Genomic DNA, 25,946 nt, shown 5'->3' with positions numbered 1-25,946 from the left:
GAAAAACGCAATAATTAAACAATATTTCATTTCAAAGTCACATTCTGCTTTTGAAATACTGTACACGCTTCTGGGGATGCAAATTATTAATGATTATATTAAATAAATGGAAAGTCTCACTTATTCCGCAGTCTTAAGAAACCTAAACTCTAAAGTATGTGCCCAACTGCTCCCAAGTACTGCTGAAAATTAAGACTCACAAATCATTTAAAAATATTCCAGACTAAAGCCCCTAACCAGTACCCAGGAACAGGGGAGGTTTACCATTGGAGGCTCCCTAAAATAGTCCAGACTGGAACCACTGGGAAGGTTCTGACATTCCCATCCCCAATTCATCGCACCAATTACCAATTACTCTGCTGCACAGCAAAATTTCCGTGGCTCCACCGGCTTCTCTCTGTGTGCGAATGTACGGCTTTTCCAAATATAAAACCTGATCTCCTGGGATAGATGTGAATACATATTATTAAAAACACAATTTAAGCTATTTTTTCTTAGGTTACCTAAATGTTTACAAGCTGCACTATTTGCCCCACAAGTAAAACATTCTAAGATGAGTTTCTTGAATCGGCTGCCTTGATTATTACTGTAAACAGGAAGGTGGGGGTTTGCAAGTTTTAAACCGAAGGATTAAGTTGCACTTTCCTAATTTTATTCAAAATAGATCCTGTATCATCTTCATTTCATGTATTTGAAACAAAAGTCTGGTCACACACTGCTCAAATACCATAGTACCAAGAGTCTCTGCTGTGAACGCTATAAAAATAATCCCTCAGTAACAGATATTCTAGAGGTCTGCCACTGCTCGAGAAACTTCATTAACCTTCAATATTCACAATATATTCTGAAAAAAAAAGAAAGATCCATGAACTCTTCTTTCATACTGTGCTGAGCTGAAGGTGTGTTAGCTCACAGAAGCCAAAGGAATACTGATGATAAAGGAGAATGCAAAGACTCATTTAATTGCACTGGTAAACGGTAGTTTGGTCTTATTGGAAAGAGCGCGCACAAGGAGCCAGGAAATCCATTTCTATGCCCAATCCCGTTACTGCCTCAACTAGCAAAGGCCAGCAAGCCCTTTACAAACCCGGAGTTGGCTTCCCAGGTTGCGCCTCACAAGAGAGCTGGAGTAAGCTGGCACGTCTCCATGTAACCTACTCACCGCGGGGGCACGACCGGTGCCATGAGTAGGAAAGAGAACCAAAGAGGTGGAGAGTAAAGGGAAGCAGGGCCAAGGCTTCTGACCCACCAAGCAGGTGTGAAATTTCATGACAATTCCTGAAGAAACCAACCGACTGACAGTTTGCGTCTTCTTTTACTCTTCTTAATCGCTGATTTGTATCTTGACCTTTTACAAAGTAGACTGAGACAGGGTAACTATAGCTCACCTGGCTTTGTACAGCTAGAAAGTGAGACGCATCAATCCAGTCTGGAGCCTCCATTTTCTATCACAACTATTAAGCACCGAAGTTACTTGACGCTCTTTTTACAGCATGCACTGATGTGAAACGAGAAAGACATCCTAACTGCATGGGGTTTGACCCAGCGATGAAAGGATTTTCACCAATTTTCTGCATGCTGATATCTCACAGAACCACAGAATTGTTAATGTATTATCATATCCCCACACCCCCCTTATGACGATAAAAGGATGAATTTCCACATTCTCAAGCACATCCCATGGCATTGCTGGGTAGTTAGGACAGCATAAAAGGTACTTTATTCTGTGCAGATACTGGGTGTAAAGAGATAAATAAAAGATCGGGCAAAATTATGGAAAGTCTTTTTTCTGGTCTTCTGGGACAACACCATGATGACTCTCTAACATTGGCCTCAGAAAGATTTGCAGTGTTCTGCTGCTCCTGCTGAGAAAATTAATGATGAAAACCACCTGTCAGGTGAGTCACCTGGCACCAGAGCCTGCCCTCGGCAGACGGGAATCTCAGTCACGCTAGAGACACTTTCCCCTCTCAGAAAAGAATATTTCTGAAATTTTTTTTTTGTCTTTGAAGTAAATTATTGTTTCATAATTCCTTTCAGAAATGCAAACAAAAGGAATAAAACGTTCATCTGTGTATTTGGCTGCTTTCGGGCCGAACAGTTTTTTTTGCCTGATGTACTTTTCTTCTGTCCCCCTTTTCCCCTGCCTCCTTCTTCCATCTTTTATTGCAGTTTCCTTGAAATAACTTAGCTTTTGAAAACCTGGATCTAAAAAAGACTTCTATTGGGGCAAGTAATTGTTATATTCAGCCATTTCTTGCATTTACTTAAACCTAAACCTGCTTATATTCAATGACTTTTTCCCAATACTTTTAGTCACTATGAACTGGAAACTGCTTCCTTAAAGATTTTGAGTTCAGAGCTTCAGGATCAGCATCATAAAATCCTGATAAAACAGCAAGGATAACTTTTGTCCACAACTACTTGTAAGAGGATCTTCAACAAAACCAAAGGATCAGAGCATTTCATTCGGGGGCAGGAGCCGCAGACCTAGTTTGGTCTCTTCTTTTTTAGCGTGTCCGTGGGACGCGGCCATGGGCAGCCCACTGCCATGGCCTGCCCAAGCTCTCGCTGGTGGCAGACCAGAAGTGGCAGCATCCGAGCAGCGTTCGGAGACACAAACCACAGAAAACAGAGCTGCAGACCGCCACAACAAGTCCAAACTTCTTGCAAGTTACCTCCTATACTTAAAGGAGAGATGCGACCGAAGTAAAAATAGTTTTGAGGATGATGATTTCCAAGACAGTTGCAACCCACTTTGCCCACCAAGATTTGTAACTAAACCACACCCACTAAACCCACAGATGCCAAGATTAATTAGAGAAATGGCAGATCCAGGACTCAGGAGGTTCATGCTCTTTTGCTGACCCTGCCCCTAGACTAGTTTGATCAACCTGAGCAAGGCACTTCATTTTTTTTTTTATTCCTCCATTTCCTATAGAAATATTGGAGATCCATGGGGGAAGAGTGCTGTATACTTACAAGTACTACATTTCTAGAAGCCAATATAATAAATTCATATCCCATAATCAAAAGTGATTATCTGAAAATGCTACTGATAATCCAGGAAGCAGTAAGTAAACAATTTCATAAATCATAAGAAAGCACTCTTGCAATTAGCACAAATGTTGCTTTTTAAAGTAGAACATTCCATTTCAGTCATATATAGAAATAGTACACAGAGCATTAGGGAATTTATTTTTCTCAAAGCAACAGCACTTACAGATGTAGCCAGACACATCGCACTCACAGCGATCCAACAATTCTGCATCTTCAACATAGCACTTGACCAAGTCAGTACTGAGAGACACCATAAACTCCTCCATTGCAAGTCTGCCAGATTTGGGAAGGATGCAAAGCCTAGGCTGCGCTAGATGCTGTAGCCACATGTCTAATGTCTTGAAAAATCACGTATCTACCCATCATCCACTTACCATCATGTTAAGTGGCACATCCTCAACAGTATAACGTGCAGATGGACGCTATTATAGTTCATCCACTGAGGAGCTGATGCGATAAATGAACCACACCTGGTTCATTGTAGGACATTCAAAAGCACTGAGAACTTCAAAGCTGGCCCTGCTCCAATGTACCTGGATCCAGCAGAGCCACTGTCTTACAGTGGGACACTATGGTTTGCCCTACCAACACAGCACAGAGGGGGAAAAAAACACCCAACAAAACCAAACCCAACCAAACCCAAAACACAGAAAAGGAAAGGAAAAGGTCCCTCCCAGACCCAGCGCCTTCCCCACAAGCCCAGGGCAATGCAGCATCCCTCTTGGTTAGAGGTTAACCCCAACTCCTTTTTTCCCCAAGCTCTCCCAACTCCTGCGTATCACCCAGTTCATAAGTGCCTTGAGCTAGAGGGATGGGATCCATTTCCAATATAAATTCTCATTATGTTCACTACAGAACAAACATTAACAGGAAATGCTTAGTCTGTCTCATAAGGCCTAACATAATTGTTCATTTTAATGAATAAAGTAACTCAATATATGTGTGTAATTTAAACATTGCTGCTTTTTCTCTCACCACCACTAACATTTCTGTAATAAGCTATTTGTTCTGAACTAAATTGTTTCACGCAATGTTTGATTAAAATAAAAATCAGTACAAAAATAATTACATTAGTGATAATTAACCTACTCGGGGAAAAAAATAGCCATGTTCCCTGATGTGACTTTCATAACTGTGCCATTAATTTCACAGACACATTAGAAAACAATTGCGGAGGATTGTGCTCAGATTTATTGCCACCTTGCAGATTGCTTTTAGACTCCAGTTACTAAGTCAGCAGTTCAAACAGTTTTTGTACATTCAACTTTACAGATAGTAATATTTGCACGACTTAGCTCTCAGGGCTTAGCTATTAATGTCTTGTAATTAGTTTCTAAATCCAGGGCTTTAACATGATAATGGTTTTAAGCTAAGAATATGTCAATAACACATAGTCAACAGAGCCTTCTGCAAAATATCAACTAAAATCCCTTAAACAGATCACAGCAATGATAAGCCAAACTACCGGAGGAGGATGCGAAGCTACTCCGACGACTTCCCCAGACGCTGCAAATAAGGTGCATCACCTCATACTGTAACTTATTTTAATTTCACTGCCCGCAGGGGATCGACAAGAAAAGCCTTAGGACGAACACAGAGCCTGCAAGGTGATGGAGGCAAAAAATCCCAATGTTTTTTTTTTGCGTGTGATGAACAAATCACTTTATTCTGAGTGATGCAGACTTAAAGCGTTTTCAGGATGGCGCAAAAGATCACCAGAAACTAACAAACTGCCTATTTAAACAGAATGACTGGTTTGGGCAGCGGCAGCACAGCAGCTCTGGGAAGCCGCGGTCCTTCCCCAGCCCTTTCGCAGGACGTGGGTGTGCTGGCTCTCCTCCCCCCCGCCCCGGCTCCAGCGTCATCCCCGTCACCTGGGTGCCTCAGCACGGGTTTGAGCCCAGTCACACCCCGGCACCCCAAAATGAGGTAAAGACGGAGCTCACTCCTCCCTCTCCATTCTCTTTCTGTTTTCTTGTTTTAAACCAAAGTCAAAATCCAGCTCCTTCAAAGCGACTTTAAAAATCTGTGCAGGGCAGAAGGATGACGCGTTAAGCAGCAGCCCCAGAGCCCAGAGAGAACGGTGTCTGAACCTGATCCCCAGCTGCCCTAAGAGCATCCCTGCTGGGACGGGGGTGCCGATCATCCGAGATCTGGTCCCGAGCTCTGCAGCTCACCCCTGCCTCCAAACAGCTATTTTCTCCCCTACTTTCAGTGCCGTTCCCCAGGGACACTTTATCAGCAAGATGGAGCATCAGCCCGGCGCTGTTTCCCTCCCGACACCGGAGACGACGCGGTTTGTGCCAGCGAGTGTTTTTAGGTGTCTTGGGACAGTTCAAAAGAAAGCTACTTTAGAGGAAGAGCAACATCTCCTAATTATTCCGGCTCTGCTGTATTAATTATCTTAAATTTCTCCAATCTATCTTCTTTATAAACAGAAGTTAAACATCCTTATATATTTTTTGTTCTGGTTTCTCCTCCTGCTGCCCTTTCTGGTTTTGCCCTAATGTAACGGTGACCACAGCGGGAACGGACAGTGTCCTGTCCCTGAACACACACAGGACAAGCGAACCACAACTTTCTAAGTGAAGGTGATGGAAACTCATCGCTTCTCAGTCTTCCAGCCAAAAAACTCGCAATTTTTCATTGTCAGCACAAATCAGAAACATTGTCAAGAAACCGCGACAACATTCCCACAACGCCAGACCCTCATCTTCACGCCTGGCCAGCCAGGTACCCATTAATGAGCAAAATGCCCCCGGGAGCAGCCTCACCCAGGGTCCGCCCAGCTCCAACTTCTTCCTCCCATTGCTGCAGTGACAGCTCCTGGGAAGCCGCGGCGCAGGCAGGGATCCCGCGGAGCAAAGCGCTGTATGAACACGTGCAGAAAAGAACTTTCCTTAAAGCTTTCGGGAGATGTGGGACCGGCTCGCCCGGTTCCTCTGGGCACCCTGTGCGGCGCTGGCAGGTGGGGGACACTGTTGGGCCACTGCCTGGGTCGGCATTCCCAGCGCCTTCAGGGCTGGCGCACCAGTGTTCCAGTGTAACTGGTGGAGGCTTAAACCACGATACTGGAGGTCAGCCGCCTGTTGGTATTTTTCCCTAGTAAGAAAACTCTAATTTCACTTTAACGCCTCTGATAGCCGCAGGCGCACCGGGGAGAGGCTCCCTCCTGCTCCGCTCTTCTCCCATCGAACGTTCAGCTCGATGTCACCTATCACAGGTAAAAACTCACCTGGCACTGGTTCTTGTCACCTAGAGTAAAGGACAGTTGGTGTTTGGGTACAGGTATAAAAATCTGCATAGCCTCTGCACCACATTTTATTTAACACATTAAATTATTTATGATTAAACTTCAACTAAAACCACCACTTTTGTTCCTACGCTGTAACTCCTTTTTGGTGATCTCCTAATAAGCAGTTCTTAACCTACATAGAAACCTCATTTATTTTTCTCTTTCCTTTTCTGATCTTACTTTTTCTTTCATTTAATATTTGTCATCATTTTTTACCAATCTTACCTGCTTTAAGGACACCAGAAGCGAGTTACACCGAGCACTCGTAATAACATCTTTAATGAGATCCAAAGGCTATTTGTTCTACATTAAACCAAGGACATTTTTAGCACAACACCAAAGTAGAGAAAAATGCTTAATCTACAATTTTTGCAAAAATGCTTATTATCATACATTTCTGTTGACACACAATAAAACTGAAAATTAATTATTTTAATGCTTTTATATCCGGCTACAGCTTTGTGTTGTCTTCTCCCTAATGGAAGGGGATGGACCATGCATCTTCGGTATTCATCCTGCCTCTCCTGCATAATTTCTTTTAATTAAAAAAGAGCATGTACTTCCAAACGTGCATTTATAATACGCAATTCTTATCTATTGAAGTTGATAGGTTAGAGCAAATCTATCTTCTGGAAGCAGAGGCAATCCAAGACCATTTTTCATCCTTAAGTAAGTGGCTTAGCTCCTGCCATCGGCTCCCAGCCCAGCGCTGAGCGCCGGGGTGGTCGGGGCATCACGCCGCTGCCCTCTGGCTTGTGCCCAGCGCTTCCTTCCCAGCACAGCCCACCGGCAAACTGGGCAGGAGAGAAGCCAGTCTGATGGTCATCTTCCCTGTTTCACAAAACCAGCGAAGCTCACAGTGCCCTTAATATTTCACATGCGGGAAATAACATCTCCCCCATGGGGAGCAACGCTGTCCTTCTCACATGCTGGGCTTAATTTCAGAATATCGTGTATTCATTTGAAAATTAATACAACCAGCCCTCATTGTCTATCGCTGTTCATTCTCCCGCAGTCATGTTTTTTCCCCCTCAACCAACAATAGAAATTTTCAGTGGAAAGTTTGGTCCCCAAGTGCTTTCCTTCAATTCCTGCTGCAACCAAGCACGGAGCAAACCTGCGCAGCGCAAATTATCTGGTTTTGTGCTTTTTTTGAAGGGTGCTCTAAAGGCGTCTGGGGAGGGGGGGGGAAGGAAAACCGATGGCACGGGGTGAAGGGGATATTTGCACATCAGTTTCAGCTTCATACGGGGAAAATGACGGCTCACCGTGGGACCAGCCTGGAATGCCTTAATCAAGTGACACTCCAACTGATTTCAATCGGAGCTTTCCTTCAGTGTTTTAACTGTACTATAGATCACCTTGAAGTCACCAGCAGGTTACTGAAGAGTCACAGCTACGAGGGAGAATTTACCTGAAAAGTGTTAACGCTCTTCAAACTGTTTTTGGGGGGAAGACCCAACTAATGTGGCAGCAGGGATTATGAAAAATAATAACCTCTTTTAGTTCAGCTACTGGTTCACACTGCATGGACCACAGACACGTAATCTTAACGCTGAAGTTTGCCAGTGTCAGAAGTCCTGCAAGTCCTGTCTAGTAGGCGCCTTACCCTGCTCCCAGGAGGCTCCAGCTCTTTGCTGGCTCAATTTCCCCATTTCGGGCATCCCCCTGAGCCAGGACCGCACTCACCAGGATGCTCGGTGACACTTGCCAAAGGGACCCTCTGCTGAGTACACAGCAAGTGTGATTTTTCAAAGCCCTCTAGCTTGGCCCGATGGGATGGATTTTAATGGCCATGACCAAAGGCAGCTCCTTGCCACAAAGGTCTGCGCCCATCCTTGAGCCAGACCAGCGCTTTAGCATTGCTCAGAAAAACCGTAATTTTTTCTAGATTGAATCTCAGAAACACGTAAGTATTTTTGACGTTTTTTTGCAAACGTTTCAAAAAAGTATTCTTCTCAGAGATATCTGTAGAGAGGAAAGTTCAATGATTTAAGATTGGTAGTGACAGACAGAAGTGAAAGCATCAGACATTTTTTACTAATAAGCAATACAATAGCCTTCACTCACCGCGGTGTCTGGAAGCTGATTATACACGCAAGACGATAAGTACTGTGCCTCAGCAGCCGTGAGGCATAAAGGACATGAGCACTCAAAATGAGCGCTGTGCAGAAACACCTCCTACACGTACTGTTTCGGTTCACCTCTACAAACTGGCTGAGCCGAGACTCTTTCTTTGATTCTATCTACAGAGCTAAATATCCTGGGAAAGGCTCACCCTCCTTCATCCCTTGAAATTTATATTAGTTTAAATATATCTTTTAACTAACGGGCCAAAAGAGAATCCTCGAACAAAACCAAAATGAAGTTAACCGCGTTGTGCAGAGAGCAAGATACGTACGTGCTTTACCCAGGAGGACACAAAAACGTGCAATGTCAAGGCTGAGAAAACTCCTGCCATTCCCCCTTATGTGACGTTTTATCCAAAGAATGCCCCTTAGTGGTACATGCAGCGTCACTCCGACCCTGAGCATCTGCACCTTCAGAAAGGACACCAGGAGAAACGTGCGGTGGGTGCACATCTCCCAGCTTACGCCCCGGCACGCTGTCCTCGCTGCAAGCCGTGCTCCGAGACACCTCCACCAATTATGCTACAAAAGAGCAAAACACCACGAAACGCTGAGACTTACTCAAACTTCTGCAAAGGGACGCTCAGGGATTGCCACATTTCTGGCTGTGAATCCAGTCCCAGTGGCTGAACCGAGCTCAGTAATTCACCGAACTGGTTTGAACTTCGTTATCATTAGCCTTGTTACAGAGCTGCACTGAGCTTTACACGTTAGCCTCGTTAGAGGGCTCGTGTCATACCACATTTGCGGTACGGAGGAGATGCAAGCGATACCCACCGCACACTAATGGCAGGAGCTCATTTTACTTTTTCAAAACGATCGACCTGCCAGCTACAGATTTCTTAGAAAAACTCATTGTAGGATGTGGGTCAAAAATAATGAACTCTTAACACAGATCGTATTCCTGAAGAGAAGTGGGTACGTTTCTTCCTGGCTAATGTCTGCATGAACCCTGAGCAGGAATTAGGATTTCGACTCAGAGGTGTTTAGGGCAGACCTGCCAACATATATTCGTAGGAATTTATGTAAAGCTCTCCATCAATGTCAAGCCCTTTTAACGAGCCGCAGACGGGACCGGGAGGAGGACGGTTGTGCCGGTTGGCAGAGCTCGGAGGAGGTGTCACTGGCAGAACTCACACGCCACGATTCCAGCCTGAAAAACCATCCACTCATCTCACTGCTCATAACCTTTTGCCAACTCCTGATGTTTCTCTTGTCATATATATGGAGATAAAAGTTCTGCTTAATTAAAGGAGCATTTTACAGCTTGTCTGGCTACTAACCTGGACAATGAAAGCAAACCTATGGAAATAGCAGCCCGGACACCCCTCTCTTAAGCATTTAATGCTTTTTGGCATAAGCTGGCTTGTCCTTTAGTGTCACGATCTTCAGTGAAACACAGCTGAAAAGGAAGCCCGGCACCTCTGCTGAGCAAGAATGCCTGCAGTGAGGACCATGCTCCTTCACACCAAACACAGGTCACCATGCCCCGATGACCATGGCACTGCCACGGAACCCGCCTCTGGGTCTGCCCCGCACTCAGCATCTCTGATTAGAGAGATGAAGCACCAGACAGTGTGTCCCCAACCATCCCACCCATCAGACACCAGGAGCTCAACAGGAGCGGTCTGATCGCAACAAGAGTCACATATACCGCGATGCAAAACAAAGAGGGAAAAGAGGAAAGATTTAATTTCAAAGCGAGGTGGCCCAGTTACATGCTTACGTAAGAAAAACTGTTCAAGTTTTTACTGTTCTGGTGGAAGGAGCCTTAACAAAGTTCCCGTCAATCAAAGGTATTTCAGATCTTTAGTTTCTTCTGCTTTTTAGGATGGTTGGACATGTTTGCATGTATCTTATTTCAAATACACCCATGTCGCAGCTAGAATATAATTAAACTTAAATGTCATGAGGTAAATAATTAGATAATTACTAATTATTAGTAAATAATTAGATAAGGCCACCTTTTGTGTGACTCCCAACAGAGAAGGCTACAATGGCCCAGCTGAACCCCACACTATTTTCCAGCCAAAGATCTCAGAGCGGTACCCGAATGCAGAAGTACCTGATAAACACGACGAAGGACACTATCAGGTATGATAAAGCCATGGCACAGTGAGATGAGAGGCCAAAGCCATCAGCACACAGTTTTTAGCAGGTGCCCACCGGCTCCACCAGAACTTCCCGCCTATCTGTAGTTCTGCGCTTGCTCCATGCCCGTCCTACAGCACTGCGGCTGAAGGGTTCCGTCGCGCAGGATGACAAGAAACACGCAATCCAGAGTACCAAAGCACGTAAAATATAGCTCAACATTAGGGCAAAGCGACTGCTTACCATGTAAGCAGTCAAAATGAAACGTTCAAGCGTCTGTTTCTAACACGTTCATAATGCTCAGAGATTGGCAAGTTTAAGTCCTAATTAACAAGCCTGGATGACAATGGCACATCTAGAAGCGCATCCAGGAATTCTAATTTTTCTCCTGAAAACTCCTTTTCCAAGTTATTTTTCATGGTATAGCCATGAATTGACCTTACCCAAGTTTCAAGAAAAGGATTAGCCCTTTATGTTTGTTTATCTCTGCTTATGAGCTAATAACTTCTTTTTTCCTGTTATTTACGATTGTGAAAAAGGAATACATCTGCCAAATCTGATATACTACTTTCAAAACGGAAAGGGTAATAACTAGAGATGTACCAAATGGCATGTGTGTAATTTGGATAGCATTTATCTTGAAGTGCCTGCCAACTCAAAATGCTTTAGTTTATTTATCCTACTAATTCCCAAGCTGATTCAAAGACCAGTATTTGCTAGTCAAATTATTTGGTCCCGGTTTTCCCTTTTTAAAGAATCGGCATCAATGGTACAGTAATTTTCTCATCATGCCTCGCGTGCACGGCATAATGACACACAGGCCGAGGCAGCAAGATGAAAGAAATACAAAATTCCGAGTGAAACTCAGTACCTAACCCGTTTAGGCCCTAATTGGATTGCTGCAGCTTTATTAATGCTATTAAATTATCCTGCTCAGGTTATACTCAGTCAATCGGTCCCTAAAAGAACTGTAGATGCTACACAGAAAATTAGGGTTGGCTGATGGGACTTTAATTATTCCGCACTTGGGGACACTCTTCCATCAACGCCACAGTCGCGTCTCGCTGGAACCAACCCGAGAGAGGAAGAGGAGGGCGATGCGGTTGTGCCGGGCGGTCGCTGCAAGGGAAGGTGGCCCAGGGCTAACCCTGGCGGCTGCTTAGGCCCCGAAAGCGGCGTGGGACGCCGGCGCGGTCTGCACAGAACCGGCACGGTGCAGCAGGAAATGGCATGGAAAAACCCAGCAACGTAGGTTGAAAATGAAGATCATGCCACGGATTTAATATCTAAATTAATAAGAATAAAAATATTGGCCCTCCAATCACACCCTGCCTTAAACGGTAATGGTGTTGGTCTAGTTGAAATGCCACTAAAATTTTGAAAGAAAAAAAAAAGTCTGAGGGGGGGTTGTTTTTTTGTTTTTTTTCTAGTTGTCTGGTTTTGGTTGTGGAGGGGTTTTTTTTGTTTGTTTTAAATTAACCTTGCAAAGCTAAGAAATTTTGTACCTCATCACATTTTTGCATACTAAAGCAATAATAACACTTGGCCTTTCTCTCCCCCCCCCCCCCCCCCCCCGTCTCTTCCATCGCTCTGAAAAGTATAAGACTGAGAGGAACTGATTGCTTCCTCCCTCCAGTCAAGCGCCCTAAATATTTAACCATAAGACGCGCTTCCAGTTGTGCGCTTCCCTTCCAGCGCAGTGAACTTTCCTCCCCACGAAGAGTTTTGCATTAAAATCGTGGCGAGCACCTTGGCGGGCCGCCTTCTCCCAGGGAAGGGCCGGCAGCGGGGTGGGGGGGTGGGATTCACCCTCCAGTGAGGGGGGACCCATCCGGAATGAACTCAAACCTGGTTTGCCGGCGATGGAGGAGGCAAAGCCCGTACCACCTTTTCCAGTTGTATTTTTGAGAGGCAAAGGGCCCCGAGAGCCGCTTTGGCAAAGGGAGGTTTAAGTCGGTGCTGCCCCGCGCCAGACAGCCCTGAGGACGGGCTCTGCGAGAACGGAATAAAATATCTGTGCTGGTTACCACTGGGAGCCAGCGCTCAGGTGCTGCTTTTAATGGTCAAACACATATCCCCCGCGCCACCGAGAGGTGCGATTAGCAACTAAACAGGGTTGTTTCATGGGAACCATTTCACACAGCGTTTCCATACAGAATGTACGTTTTCAGATTAGCGGAAGAAGGAACAAATAAAAAAGGAAAATAAAGCAAATAAAGGCTTCCCCTAAAGTTTTAAGAGCAGGCTAAAGACCCTTTGCAGTTGTTTGGTTGGGATGATTATTGCCTATCATGTGAACGATTAGCTTGAGACACATTAAAATGCACGCTATATATATCCAATATTATAGTCTTGCCGCAAATCGTGTCAATTTTCTACAGAAATCCGTATTCGGGGACCTTTCAAAAGTGATTATTTTTGACCCACTCGATACATGTCAGGAACCTTTATGCTTTGCTTAAATGTTGGAAACTCGAAGGACTGTTCACACGGTCCTGATGTGTGCAGAGCTTTTAAAATACCCTTTAGGGGGTTTCTTTCTCCCCTCTAAAGCAAACAGGCGCAATATTATGCAATCATCATAATTCCCACTCTACTATCCTCGGCGCTTGCAGCTGTACGGGAGCAAAATTTCATTTCGCAAAACCCAGCTGGATTATGTTCTGGACCTACAAAAACAGCTTTAAACCAATAGTTCCCATGTCTGTTAATATAATACATTTAAAAAAAACCCCTATGTGCAAATTCGATAAATAACAATGGAGTCAAACGAGCAAGCCTTCAGCTGCTGTTAAGAGTCCGAGGTTACCGGTGTGACGGGAGGATGGCAGCCCACACCTGCTGAGGATCTGCCGAACTGAGATCTCAGGCGGGCGAAGTCCAAAAACCTGTAATCCTCTCGCTCCTCTCACTCGCAGGTTTTGCATATGGAAAGCGATTCTCATTTCAATTCTCCAAACACGAACATCTCACCAGCAACCGCTGTGTACTCCCTTCGCCCTCCGCATACCAGCATGACAATAAAACTTTTTTTGGTCTTTCTCTCAGGATGCACCCTTGATTTGCACTCCCACCCGCTCCATCCCCATCTCCAGGAGGGGACCGCCAGGCACTCCCGACCCACAGACACGGGAATATCAAACAAAAACCTTCCACCACACCAGACAAACTGCAAGAGGAAATATAAAGTGGGTAAGAAAGGAGACGTCAAAGAAAGAAACGTGACCGGCGCCTCGGTGGCTGCCCCGCTGAGCTCACTAGACACCAGCCTCCGCGCTGCCGGCCACTACCTCCAGGACAAAAGATTACACTTATTTTGCAGCAGAAAAGACAAAAATTGAATGCGTTTGATCCAGAAGCAGAACTTCAATGACGGTTTTGCTGACACTTCTCCCTCTTTTCCAGGCACGGCCTCGGCTTGCCGTTGCCTGCCGTGCCAATCACGCCTCCCTGCCTACCTTCCGCCTCCAGTTCAAAGACTTAAACTGAGATAATATTTTCTGTCAACTTTCCTTTGCCAGGGCAAGGATGAGATGCAAACATACAAGCTGTTCCAGCATCTCCATGCCACTGGAGATTATCCGCGGCCAGAAGCAGCCCTCCTTCACTGCGCCTCGGAGGGCAACGAAGCAGCTGAGGGCACGGGCAGAGCCAAGCGAGGAGGCAGCTCTACAGCAGGAGCTACAGGGGTCCTGCGGGCTGACACAAGGCGGGAGAAGGATGGAGAAGTCTGGGAAAACCACAGCTCAACACCACAGCGGAGCTAACTAGAAACCTGAGTTTTCTACTTGAGCAACCCGGGCTGGTGGGAGGTGTCCCTGCCCAGGGCAGGGGGTTGGAACTACGTGATCATCAAGGTCCCTTCCAGCCCAAACCATTCTGTGATTCTCTGATCACCTGACAGGTATTTGCAAAACGCGGAGTGTTGACGTGCTGTTGTTGTACCCTGCTTTGCACTCCCGACGCGTTGGGAGGGTGGCTGCTCCATCAGCAGAACAGCAGCTTTGTTGCACATATTTAGTGTTTTTCTCTACATAGCTGGGTGAACTTCTCCAAACACAACAAAACACATCTGTCATTGAAAAACGAATATTACACCCTCAATAACACACTAACTGACATTATTACTCCTGCCAAAAGCAACCATACCTGTTAATTATCCATAAAATATCCCAGCAAAGTATTTGCTCTTGAATATATTTGCTGACAAAAACACATTAGAATTGCAGAAAAGGATTTAAGAAGCCGTGTGTAGAAGCAAAAACATCACCTATTTTAAAAACACAGTGATTTATTTTTTGACCATCTATTTCTTCCGTTACTCATTCTCAGAGCATAAGCCTGCCTGCCTACAGGCTCGTGGGTATTTAAGAGAACAACACAAGATGAAGGAAATTCTGAAGTCACCAAGACTTCCACTGCGTAATTTTTTTCCATTACAGCTTTTATGAGCTCTTTACCTTTCTGGTTTTTTCCTATCTTTGAAAAGAAATGTAATACATCTTAGACATTTTCTCAGCCTGGTTCCTCTTAGCATCTATATCCCGACAAACATTTTACCTTATGACGTTCTTAGACCTGGAGGAAAATTATACCGATGCTCAGAGTTGCCAAAAGCTGATATAGCTTAATTCACTTTGCATTGCCTAAGGTAGCACAGCTCACGCGGTATACATTACCGCCTAGGCAAAATGGGTCAATAACAAAGAGGAAATGACATTTCACGTCTTTAATTCCTAGTCTGAGCTAGTTTTCAGAGTGAGGTGTAAGATTTAACTATTGCCTTCCTCTTTTTAGAAAGCAAAAATCTATAAAGAAAGCTTAACTCACTGAATAACCTTTCTTTTTTTAAAAAAATACAGTTTTCATGATCTTCAAGCGTGACCAGACAGGCAAGGGGTCCACACCAGTCTGGCTCTTCTCTTTATGGATTATTTTCTAATTCTGCAGATGCTGGTGACCGAGAGCTGCAGGTACTTGTTCTCCTGGACGGTTCTGTTAGGCTAATTCACACCTAACTTTCTCAAAGCCTCCTAACGTTCCAATTCTCTAAGTTACTTTCCCCATACCAAAAAGTGCCACCCTGGCAGGATTTCCGATTCACTTCGCACAAGACCTTGCCGCGGGACGACTGCGCGGGGCTACCACCCGAGGACCAGCTGCCGCGGCGCACACGCAAACTGTTTGCCAACGTTACAAACCCTCAGCCTTCTATTGCACATCTGCAGCTGCTTAGTGCAGTCAACATCATGCTGCTCCCAAGATTTTCTGGTTTGATTTGGCATTACGTGCTAAACGTCTGGCACAAGTCTATTGAAGGACACTTTGAGACACACTCTGAGGTTCTCTGGATTACAACCTGCACTATCTGTGGCTTTTCTCAAAGAAAGCACAGGTACAAATGGGATTATCTGCATCTACTGATGATTTGCAATGACTTCTTTAGCGCTCTTCTGTGGTACAGCAGAAGTGCTGCTTGAGTCACATGGTTACTATCACGTATTTTGAGATTGTGCCCTTATCAGAATAAAAATTATTTACAGCAACCGTTTCTAAACCTAATGCGTCAAAACCATCTGCGGTACTCCAAACTGCATCGGTTTTATTCCAAGAGCACTCACCACGTCAGGCTGCAATCACAGCTTGTGAGCAGGACCTATGTGATTTCAGCCCTGCTGCCTGTTAGCGCGCCTGTTGGAGACCCGCTGGAGGACTAAGGAATTAGCATATGGCCATTCAGCGGGCCAGTGGTTTGAAAAATTCCCTTCCAGTTGGCTGAAAGTTAATTCTGCAAGTTAAGATAATTAAAGGTGTTCATGCCGGTCATGGTTGACATAAGCAATGAAAGATTACAGAATCTAATGACAGAACAAAATAAACAACATCTATTATTATAGTATACATTAGAGCAATTGACATGTCGGGCACGGTAACTCGCCAGCCAAAACATGTAGTTGGGATGTACTTTAGTAACTCACTGATGTGATTATTCACCTTTACATTTCTACCTGGAGCGCGTACAGTTTGGCTGACGGCACAGTGGAGACCGAGCTCAGCAACGCCCGGCTATGGCGAAGAGCTTTGCCCACAGCCTGTAGACCTTTCTGGAAGAACTTTGCGTTTAGTGGTGGTGTTTGTGCCGTAAGACAATTCTCAAAGAGCCAAACGTCCCCGCGGCCCCACAAGCGAGACTGTCGCCGCGTGTCACCCGGTGCCCGTTTGATGCGACACCGCAAAGTGGGTGGTGGGACAGGACCAGGGTCAGGGGAGCAGAAGATGCAGAGCGTCAGTAACAGCGCCATGTGGGAGAGGGGCTTCAGGTAGGTTTAATTCATCTCAGTGGGGCGTAAATGCCTGAAGAAGCAGGCCAGAACTTCTTTATGTACCATCCAACTAGTTCTTTTGGAGCAGAATAACATTTCCAAAGAGTGCCTTGAGGAGATAAGGAATGCCATTGCACTCGGACACGGCCCCAGCGGAGGACCAGGGGCAGCAGCTGTTGCAGTTCACCGGGGGCAGCACCGGCTGAGCAGTATTTCCATGGGAAAGAACTAGCCCGGATTCAGTTACTTTCCAAAAATGTCAACGAGGCAACAGCGGCTAAAGTAATTCATATTTTTTCAGCTATCAGAAAGCCAGTTACTTCTGGACACAACTACATCTCCATGCATGCCAATATGCTGTAATGTATAGCTAATTAAATCTAAGGGTTTAGCCAATGTCATTAAAAATGTAAACGGTGGTAATTTTCAACAAGTGGCTGCATCAGCTGAAAGCTCAAGGTTCTGCACTGACATACGAAAACAAAACAGACTAATCACGCTTAATACTTAAAATCTTAATTTTAAATAACACCCTGACCTCATTTGCTGAATTTGTTTAATGAGACTGTCTGACACCTGAATAATGCATACCTCCTGTCAACCCATCAGCTCGCAAGATTTCAGGCTCCAGGTTGTAATATAGATGTATTATCTTTGTCCCAGCCACTCATTACAGCCCGTAACAGGAATGGGAAATGACACTACAAGGGCCAATTTATGTGACAATAACTGAAATGAGAAAGGAAATTGATACCAATTTTTATGTTGCAAACCTACAGAAATCATAAGGATTATATGTTGCAAAGGTCTGTGCATATATATACATCCATCCATCTATACACATATAAAGGCATGTAAACACATATTTTTTTAATATGTATTTGTAAATAGGGGTTTTGTGATTATACATTCCATGCATATAGGAGCCAGATCTGATAATGCTGTCGACTGTGCTTTCAGTAACCCACAACTTTACTAAGGTGAAATTGTTTAAGCTGAAATTATCTAGGTTGGGAGATGCCAAATTTCTCTTTTAAAATTTCTGATAAATGCTTCAAAATACACTCTTTTAAAGGCATCTAAAGCTCCTCAAAACAACCCGACAGTCATTGTGGTGAAATTCTCCCATCTCTTTCTATTTGAACCAAAAGCTTCTAACTGGCTGCATAGGTGCCCTTTTCCTCTCCTTCCACCACAAACTGGGGAAATCACAGACTTTCAATACACCAAAATTTGCATACGCTCCAGAAAGATTTCTCTTTTGCTACAAAATATTCTGAAAAAAATCCATCTGCTCCGAACATGCTCTACTCCCAAGAAAAAACGAAACAAAACCAAACAAAACCAAACCCAACAACAAAACCAAAAAACAATGGACAGAAATAAATTTGAACACATTATTTTAGAAAAAAATACCATCTGTTGGCAGAATATTCCTGAGCATTGAACTACACTCAATAGTTGCGTAGGTCTAATTGCCATTCTGAATATTTTACCAAAAAAGTCAGGTACATAGAGGCCTCTTGCCAGAAGGTTAGACCTTTCATCACTCTTTTCATTAGCTCGCTACTCGTAACATTTATTTCCAGACTCTATGACAGAGATGTTTATGGCATTTAAATAGATTAGTCTGAGCCCAAACAGATTCAACAGGCGTTGAAGCGTGCAGGGTCTGTATAAATTGCACAGATGATTACAAAGAATATTTGTATTTGTGGGGAGAAAAGAACTGCAGTGGGGAAGTTGCATCATTCTCTTTGCCGCTGACGTGCTTTGGGAGCATCCCTGCCCGCCCCCCGGGCTCCGCCAGGGCTGCCCAGCCTCCGGGGCCGAAAGCTGACCTTCCAGCCGTACCCACTCCCTGTTTGCTCCCAGACCAGCAGACCCTCGGTGGTACGGGAACGTTACTTTCTTTAAAGCAAACCTTTTTTTTTTTTTCCCCCTATTTTTCACGCACCTCTAAAATCGTGGCCCGAACCCACAGCGAAGAGAACACCATAGCATAGCTGCTTCCCCAAGGAGGAGGGAGTTAATAAGCGCACGGCGATCTCCTTCGCACCGTGTAACACGAGCCAGGATTTATTAAGGGGAGTTAGATCCACGTAACGTACGTATTTATGGAACCTTATTGATAATTATCAATACTATTAATCTTCTAAGCGCTTGTTTAGAAAGATTGCAGCAATATATCACTTATGGCTGGAGGAAATGAACAGAAGCGTAAGGGATTGCTACGCAGCCCGCCCGCCCCACGCCGCATGCAAAACACTCCATTTAACCGGCAGTCATGTTTCAAGCTGTACGCTGCTTCATGCGACTAAACAATTCACAATTCAAGGGCACATCTATAAAACAATACAGATTTTTTTGTTTATCTCTCGCCACAGTATATTTAGGCATCTTTAATATGTATTTGTTTCTGTTTGCAAACAAATTACTTAGAGAAATGTTTTAATTTTCTCTGGAGCTCACAGTTAACCCTGTCTGATGCTTTGGAAGAGAAAGACGTTTTGAGTGAGAGCTACTTGAAATCTCTACAGCGCAGCAGTGGACAGGGCATCGTGTTTTCCACCACCGCTCTTTGTCACTGGAGGACACACCTTCTTCAGCCATCCCGAAAATGTGCTGCAGCGTCTGATCAGCACCCGAGTGCCCAGCAGCACCGTTACGAACCATTACACCGGGCTGGAAGAGCGCACCTGACAAGCTGGAGATGCCAATGCAATTAAAACAACATGAAGCACCCTATGCGGACACTAATAGGCTGGAAGTACAGCATTAATTAGACAATCAAACTGAAAAAAAAAACAACCCAATGTTAGCTTGCTCTAGGAAGATATCCCTCTCTAATGGCAAATGAATAAGTCTCCCGTAACCGTTTCACGACTCACCAAGATGAAGCTGAAGGTGAAACGGGGCGCTCGTGTCCGCCACCACATTGCGAGTTGCAGAGGGATGGTACAAGATGAACTGGGTGCTCCACCACGCAACGGAGGCGGGAGCACTTCCCCCACGGAAAGCTTCCTCCCCGGTATTCAGCCAAGACCTCCAGTCCGGCACGAAGGATGATTTCAATACCCCAACAGCTCCTTTGTTGCTGGGTGATGGAGAGCAGCTGGTGTCCGTACGCAAGAGCCCGGACAGGTCTCTCCAGCCCGCACACGGCTCAGCCTTGGCCGCGCTGGCACAGCCAAGCCAGGACTAAGCCACTCAAACCGAAAACATTAAACAAGCTCAGCCTTTTAATGACCCCCAAAAGCTTGTCAGTATGAGATAGGAAAACAGGGTAGAGATGGAAGAAAAGGCCAAAACTCTGGCTTTTTGGTCAAATGTAAGTCTGCCACTCACTTCAGCGATACAAGAGGCTGAGCTTGTTTGCCTGCTTGTCCAAATCCAATAGCAGTCTACTTACTGGGCAACACTTTTGCGTAAATCACATTTTTAACAAAAACACTTAACAACAAGTCTAGCTTTACTTTTCATTCTGCATAACCATTGGAAATTTCTAAAGTTTGCTATCATTTTAGAAGAAAATTTGAAGGAGCTGGGACATATGCACGTTCTGTCTGTTCATCCATCCGTCTGCACTAACCTCCTTCCTAATAACTTTTGAACCTGCCAGTCAGTTTGAAGCACGTTTGCTACAAGCAGAGGTTCCTGAAGGATGTGTCGGCAGGACTGGTAAAACTCAGTGGGCAGTGAGAAGGAAGATCCACCAACACTGAGCATCTCTCTCACCCTTTCAGCTGGGCCGGCCAGCCAACCAGTTGGCACACGCATAATTCGAAGGCAGCCCCGATACAGGCTGCTGTTTGCACAGCAAACGCTGTAGGGCTGTGGGAGGGAGTTCAGGCACTGCAGGGAAATTGTGGAGGCACCTATGGGAAGCAGTCACAGGGAACACGATGGAGAATGCTGCTGCGGTAGGGCATGCAGAAGACAAATCCCTGGAAAAATAAGACTCAACAATTTCACAGGGACTGTTTTCTTTATTTTTGGATTTTGACAGTTCAGGGATGCTTGCAGAGGTTTGGATGTGAACACATAATAAACCCGGGACCTGCTGAGTTAACTCTATATAGAGAAAGAGAAGCAATATCCCCAAATTTCCCATGAGAAGCTGCAGTTCCTCCAGGAGTGATCCATTTCTTTCTCCTTCAGGCACGTCAGTTCCTCCAGGAGAGATGTGTTTCTGTTTTTTTCAGGCACTTCAAAGCGCTGGAGGTTGCCCTCATAGAAGGCAGCCAGCTATGAGAGCTGGTCAGCCAGGTCCCTGTAGTCCTACAGTGCCTCCTGCTGAGCGACCTCAAAGTGCTTAACAGGGACTAACAAATTAAGGCCCATGCGTCAAGAAGACATCTATTGTTATTGGATCTATGGTATACATGGGGTAAAACAGAGCACGGAGAGTTAATTATCTTTCTAAAACACGAAGCGAAACACAAGGCATGAAAGCAGAACCTGTGTCTCCAGGCCACTCTGCCTTCATGCCTGACCCACCAGCACAAGCATTAGAGATCTAGTTATTGCTAAAGTTCAAAAAAAAAAAAAAAAAAAAAAAAAAAAAAGGTACCCATTTGAAAGGCAAAACAGCCCCAAACCAGCTGGTGCATCACACACCTCCTTTTCCCCACGGTAGATTTTCTCCTTTTCACCACGAGCACTTTTCGCTTTTGAAACACATCATTAAAGCTAAACACAGCCAAAACAGTTCTCCTCATAATGATGCAACTGCCTTGCAACACATGCGTGTACGCTCAACACCAGCACAGGAAAACACAGCCCCGGTTTCAGATGCTAATATTAGTGTGGTCAACAGTTTTACTGCCTAATTGCATTAGCTGTATCTTTGCTATTCAACAGGTCATGGTCCTGGATGTCAATGGGGATGCAGCTGGCCAAATTTCTCATCCTAAAACCAAACTGCACGAGGACACAAACTATAAATATTGCACACTAAATCTGGAAGGGGTGTGTGTGCGCAAAAAGGGGCTGACAGAGCTTGACATAATCCTCATAAAAGAGAGGGAGGCGGGAGGTGCTCTGACATGACCTCCTCCGGGAGGCGGGTGGGCATCCTGTAATCATAACTTCACTGCGGGGACAACAAAGCTCTGCAACGGTTTTTCATGGAATACTGGCCAAGCCATTTAAAATTAGACATCTGCTCATTTTATCCTTGCGTAGATATCTGTGAAATACAGCCAAAACTGTTACTAAATCATGCGTTGAGTCCTAGGCAGAGCTGCGCTCGGCTGCCTGACATCAAGCAAGCAAAAGAAAATCTGGTGATTATACTGTCCTTACGTAAAAACTACATTACATCCCAAGTTCGTGGCAGCGAAAAGTCATAAAATATTTTCTTGGTTATCGACCAAAGTCTGACCTCAGATACATAAATGTAAATCCCGGGTGAGTCACCTGCGCTCAGAGGAGACACTGCACGTACAAACTTGGGAAAGGGAGAGCAGTCTGGCTCCCGCGCGCGTAGGGAGCAGGATTATGCCTCCACGGAACGTTTCTGCCAGACATAAAAAAGCAAAGGTGATACAAAGATGTGGAGAAGCACTCAGGACTGAAAGAAATATACAGGCAGCCGCAGGCATTTTGTAAAACCAGGTTTATCAACTCATGACGACAAAATGAAAACAAACTAGATGGAGCATATTTTAAGACTTACAAATAGGTTGTTAAAGATCTCTACAGTCTATCTACTGTCTTATGCAATAGAAAGAGGAACGGAAAAAGAAGTTATTCTGTAATTTTACATGACAAATTGCAGTACAGCTATCACGATTAATCAGCCCTCTGCTCCCCTATTTCTGCCTCTCACTCAAAATACTGTGGGAATGGGAAGGTGACAGACACCATCGTAGATTAGACTGATGACAGACTGAACAGTAGCGCTACTTCCAGGGAAACAGAATGGCAAAGTGTTCTTGCTTCTTCTTTGACAATAATAAAGAAGAAAATATTTACTCACCTGTGATGGTCTTCGGCACTTATTTACCTACCGCCTTTGAGATCTGGAGTTTCCTTACCACTAAGGCCCGCATAATAGGGCAGAACCACTTTTCTCTTTTGTAACTGAGGAAATTCAGACACACAGAACTAAACCAGACTGCCCAACATGACAAGTCTCTCGGAAAACAAAGCATCACTTCAGCATTTTCTAAATTAAAAGCAGCACTCTCACCAAACATCCTTTCTTTTGTTTCCACTCTCGTGTTGGTATTAAAGAAGTAAGAATTGGGGAAATATATCCTGAAGCGTTATCTTCACAATAATTACTGAAGACAAATTGTGGCGTTGGGCAGTCTTCCCTGGGATGTATTAAATAGCAGCTACTATTTTGGTTGGTTATTTTAGAGTATCCTTGACTTCTCTAAGCTCCACAATTTTCTTTATTATTGTAAGAAAAAACAAACAGGAACTATCACAGCAATGCTCATCCTGTGTGAAAAACTAGGACCCATAAGTGAGAAAGGAAGTTACTGAGCAAATCTCAACTACTGGTAGAACCCTGTAGCCGTGAGGATATGAGGGTGAGGAAAGCGTGCTTTTTATGGAAACATTTAACACAACAACAGGAATAGAAATCAAGCTCCATTAATTTAGCTTTAAATTTTAATGAATCAGGATGTGTAGTTTATATAAAGAAGAATTTACTTAATAAAATATTAATATTTTTGCTAAAAGAACTGTAAATTGCAAGTTAATATAGTTTTCCTTAAATAGAACATCAAAAGCTGAAAAACACTGGAAGAGCGCGCAGCAAACCAAAATGAGCCAAAATTCAAGAAGAGCAAAATATTGTGGTCAGTCTCAAAGACTGGCCCCTTGGTAATCCCCATAAACAGAAAGAGAAAGGGTCCTGCGCTCGGTTACGCTCCAAATGATGGAGTTTTGATCTACCTCGGTAGCCCATGGCTTGCATCCCAGCTGCCAAGCCGCGGAGGTGGAAGGGCGGCTCGGATCTCCCTGCCGTTACCGGGTCTCGTCCCCCAAGCGCAGCAAGCGGTATGCCACGTCCCCGCGCAGAGACCTCAGGCACACGCCACAGTTGCTGTGACCACACGCTGTGTGCCAGGTACGTCCTGGCCCGCTCCGGAGTGTGTGTCAGGACCGGACCGTGCTCTCCCTTTCACCCTGCGTGCTATTCTCCGAGGAAATGCGGCTGCAGAGGCAGGGAAGGAGCCATACCACACCAAGGATGGACGACGTGAGGAGAGAGAGATGGTATAACCTCAGGGGGGAACTTTGACCCAGAGAAGAAAACCCTTTTGTAGCAACTGGCATTTCACTTCAGGAATACCTCGATTTTATTCAGGCTCTGCTGCTGAAGAGCAGTCAAACTGAACAGCAAACGCTGTCTTTGTGCTTTAATAACAATCCACAAGGAGTCAAATAACTGTAAGGTTCAACCAGCCCTATTTCTGCATGTATTTGAGGCTCAACCAACTTGTGCAAAGTCAAGTGGGAAGCCTTGACCCAGATCTCCAGAGACATGTCACCGACCATCCTTGTATGGACAAAGGTGACACAAGAGTCTCCAGCTTTCTCAGCCACCAGTCATGTTTTTTTCATCTAGGAAACATCAAAGTATCTTGGGGGTCTTTGATCACCTGCTCTTACGTGCTTGTTTTTCTTTAGGCGTCATTACAAAAAGGCCATCTCATTCATATGGATATCTTTGCTACGTGCTTAAAAGTAACGACGGAAAAATGAGTCACTCAAAAAACCATTTAGTTTCAGCTTTGCTAAAACTAGAAAAACTGAGGAATATAACTAGAAAAACTGAAAAGCATCTGCAAATGAAAGCCCATTGGTTTCAAACCACAATGCGTTACTGTTTCATTTTCCCAGTTGGCAACGAGGGACTTCAGACACACAAAAGGAATAAAATTTGCATGATCACCTAACGTCTCTATTAGTCTGAGGAGCTTTGGTACTCAGGGTACAGGGGAAAGGTTGCAGGACAGAGTAAAAGAAGATAACATGGAAAAAAAAATAGCTGCATTATGTAGCTGCAAAGAAATGGTAAAGATCCCTGTTAATTTCTGCAGGATGAAAAAAAAAGGTTTAGTGACTATACCTGACAAAAGAGCGCAAACAAATAATAAAACAGACTCACGTTGAGCTGGAGGTCATCTGTCCACTGGCCGATGAGGCGGTAGCCCGGGGTGCTGGTGTTGGTAGTGTGGTACTGGAAGATGTCGTAGCGTCCCGGTGCATCACCATTTTTGTTGAACATCACTGGAGTGCCAGCACTGCCTGGGGGAAGAAAACAAGACAAAATCCAACCAAACAACCAACAAAAGCCAAATCTTTACAGTATCTATTTTATTTAGTCACGGTTGAGAGCTTTTGGACTGCCAACGCATTTCAGGCAAAGGTCATCTATCACCCCCGCCACATAAAACAGATACTTCAGGACACAGTGGTACAATCCCAGCCCTCTTCCAGTAATTAATTATCACTGCCCAAACCCACTGACTAAAAATAAAACGAAGCAAAACTAGATCAGCCTCACTTTGCTCTAGCTTTGCACAAAGCAAGAAATATCAGAAGGCTTTTCTGCCTGCCCTCCAGCCTCCCTCCCATCTCCCTTTCCTCAGGGAGTTCTTTAGTGAAAATCACTCCTGTGAATGGAGCCTCTAAATGATTTTTTTTTCCCCCAGAAAATGTTCCATCTGCTTCTGAGAGATACTGCTGTCAGAAGTCAGCCCAGGTCTAGTGAATCTTGACTAGCATCCAGAAATAGCTTCCTCCTCCACAATATGTTCTTATTCCCGTAATCAGCATGCAGTCGGGATGGAAAAGAACAGACTAAGCTATAGGAAGACTGTTCCTTGTGTACTCCCTTATTTAGATTCTATGACACTGACACAGGCTGAAAAGTACCTCAGTCAGGAACCGTTCAGGATCAGGAGCCTGAATGGACTTTATTTGCCATATACTAAGGTGACGAACATGGGTAAAGGAGGGCAGGGCAAGCAATGAGGCAGGGATGCGCCCGCGACCCCTCCTTTGCGGCTGGGGCCGAGC

At 44.7% G+C, this 25,946-nt stretch overlaps 1 protein-coding gene across 2 annotated transcripts in view; it reads right to left on the bottom strand.

The window, feature by feature from the left end:
* GRM7 (glutamate metabotropic receptor 7) overlaps nucleotides 1-25,946 on the bottom strand; it is a gene marked incomplete at both ends in the record, with an annotated part of 314,318 nt that overhangs the window by 71,783 nt on the left and 216,589 nt on the right. For both annotated transcript variants that reach the window (XM_082487664.1, XM_082487663.1), the window contains one exon: nucleotides 25,033-25,172. In XM_082487664.1, the coding sequence (XP_082343790.1) occupies nucleotides 25,033-25,172 (140 nt within the window). The remainder of the gene's footprint in view (nucleotides 1-25,032; nucleotides 25,173-25,946) is intronic.

This window comes from Vanellus vanellus, assembly GCF_965231255.1.
Source record: "Vanellus vanellus genome assembly, chromosome: 9".
NCBI lineage: Eukaryota > Metazoa > Chordata > Aves > Charadriiformes > Charadriidae > Vanellus > Vanellus vanellus.
This window is presented reverse-complemented; position numbering and strand designations above follow the sequence as displayed.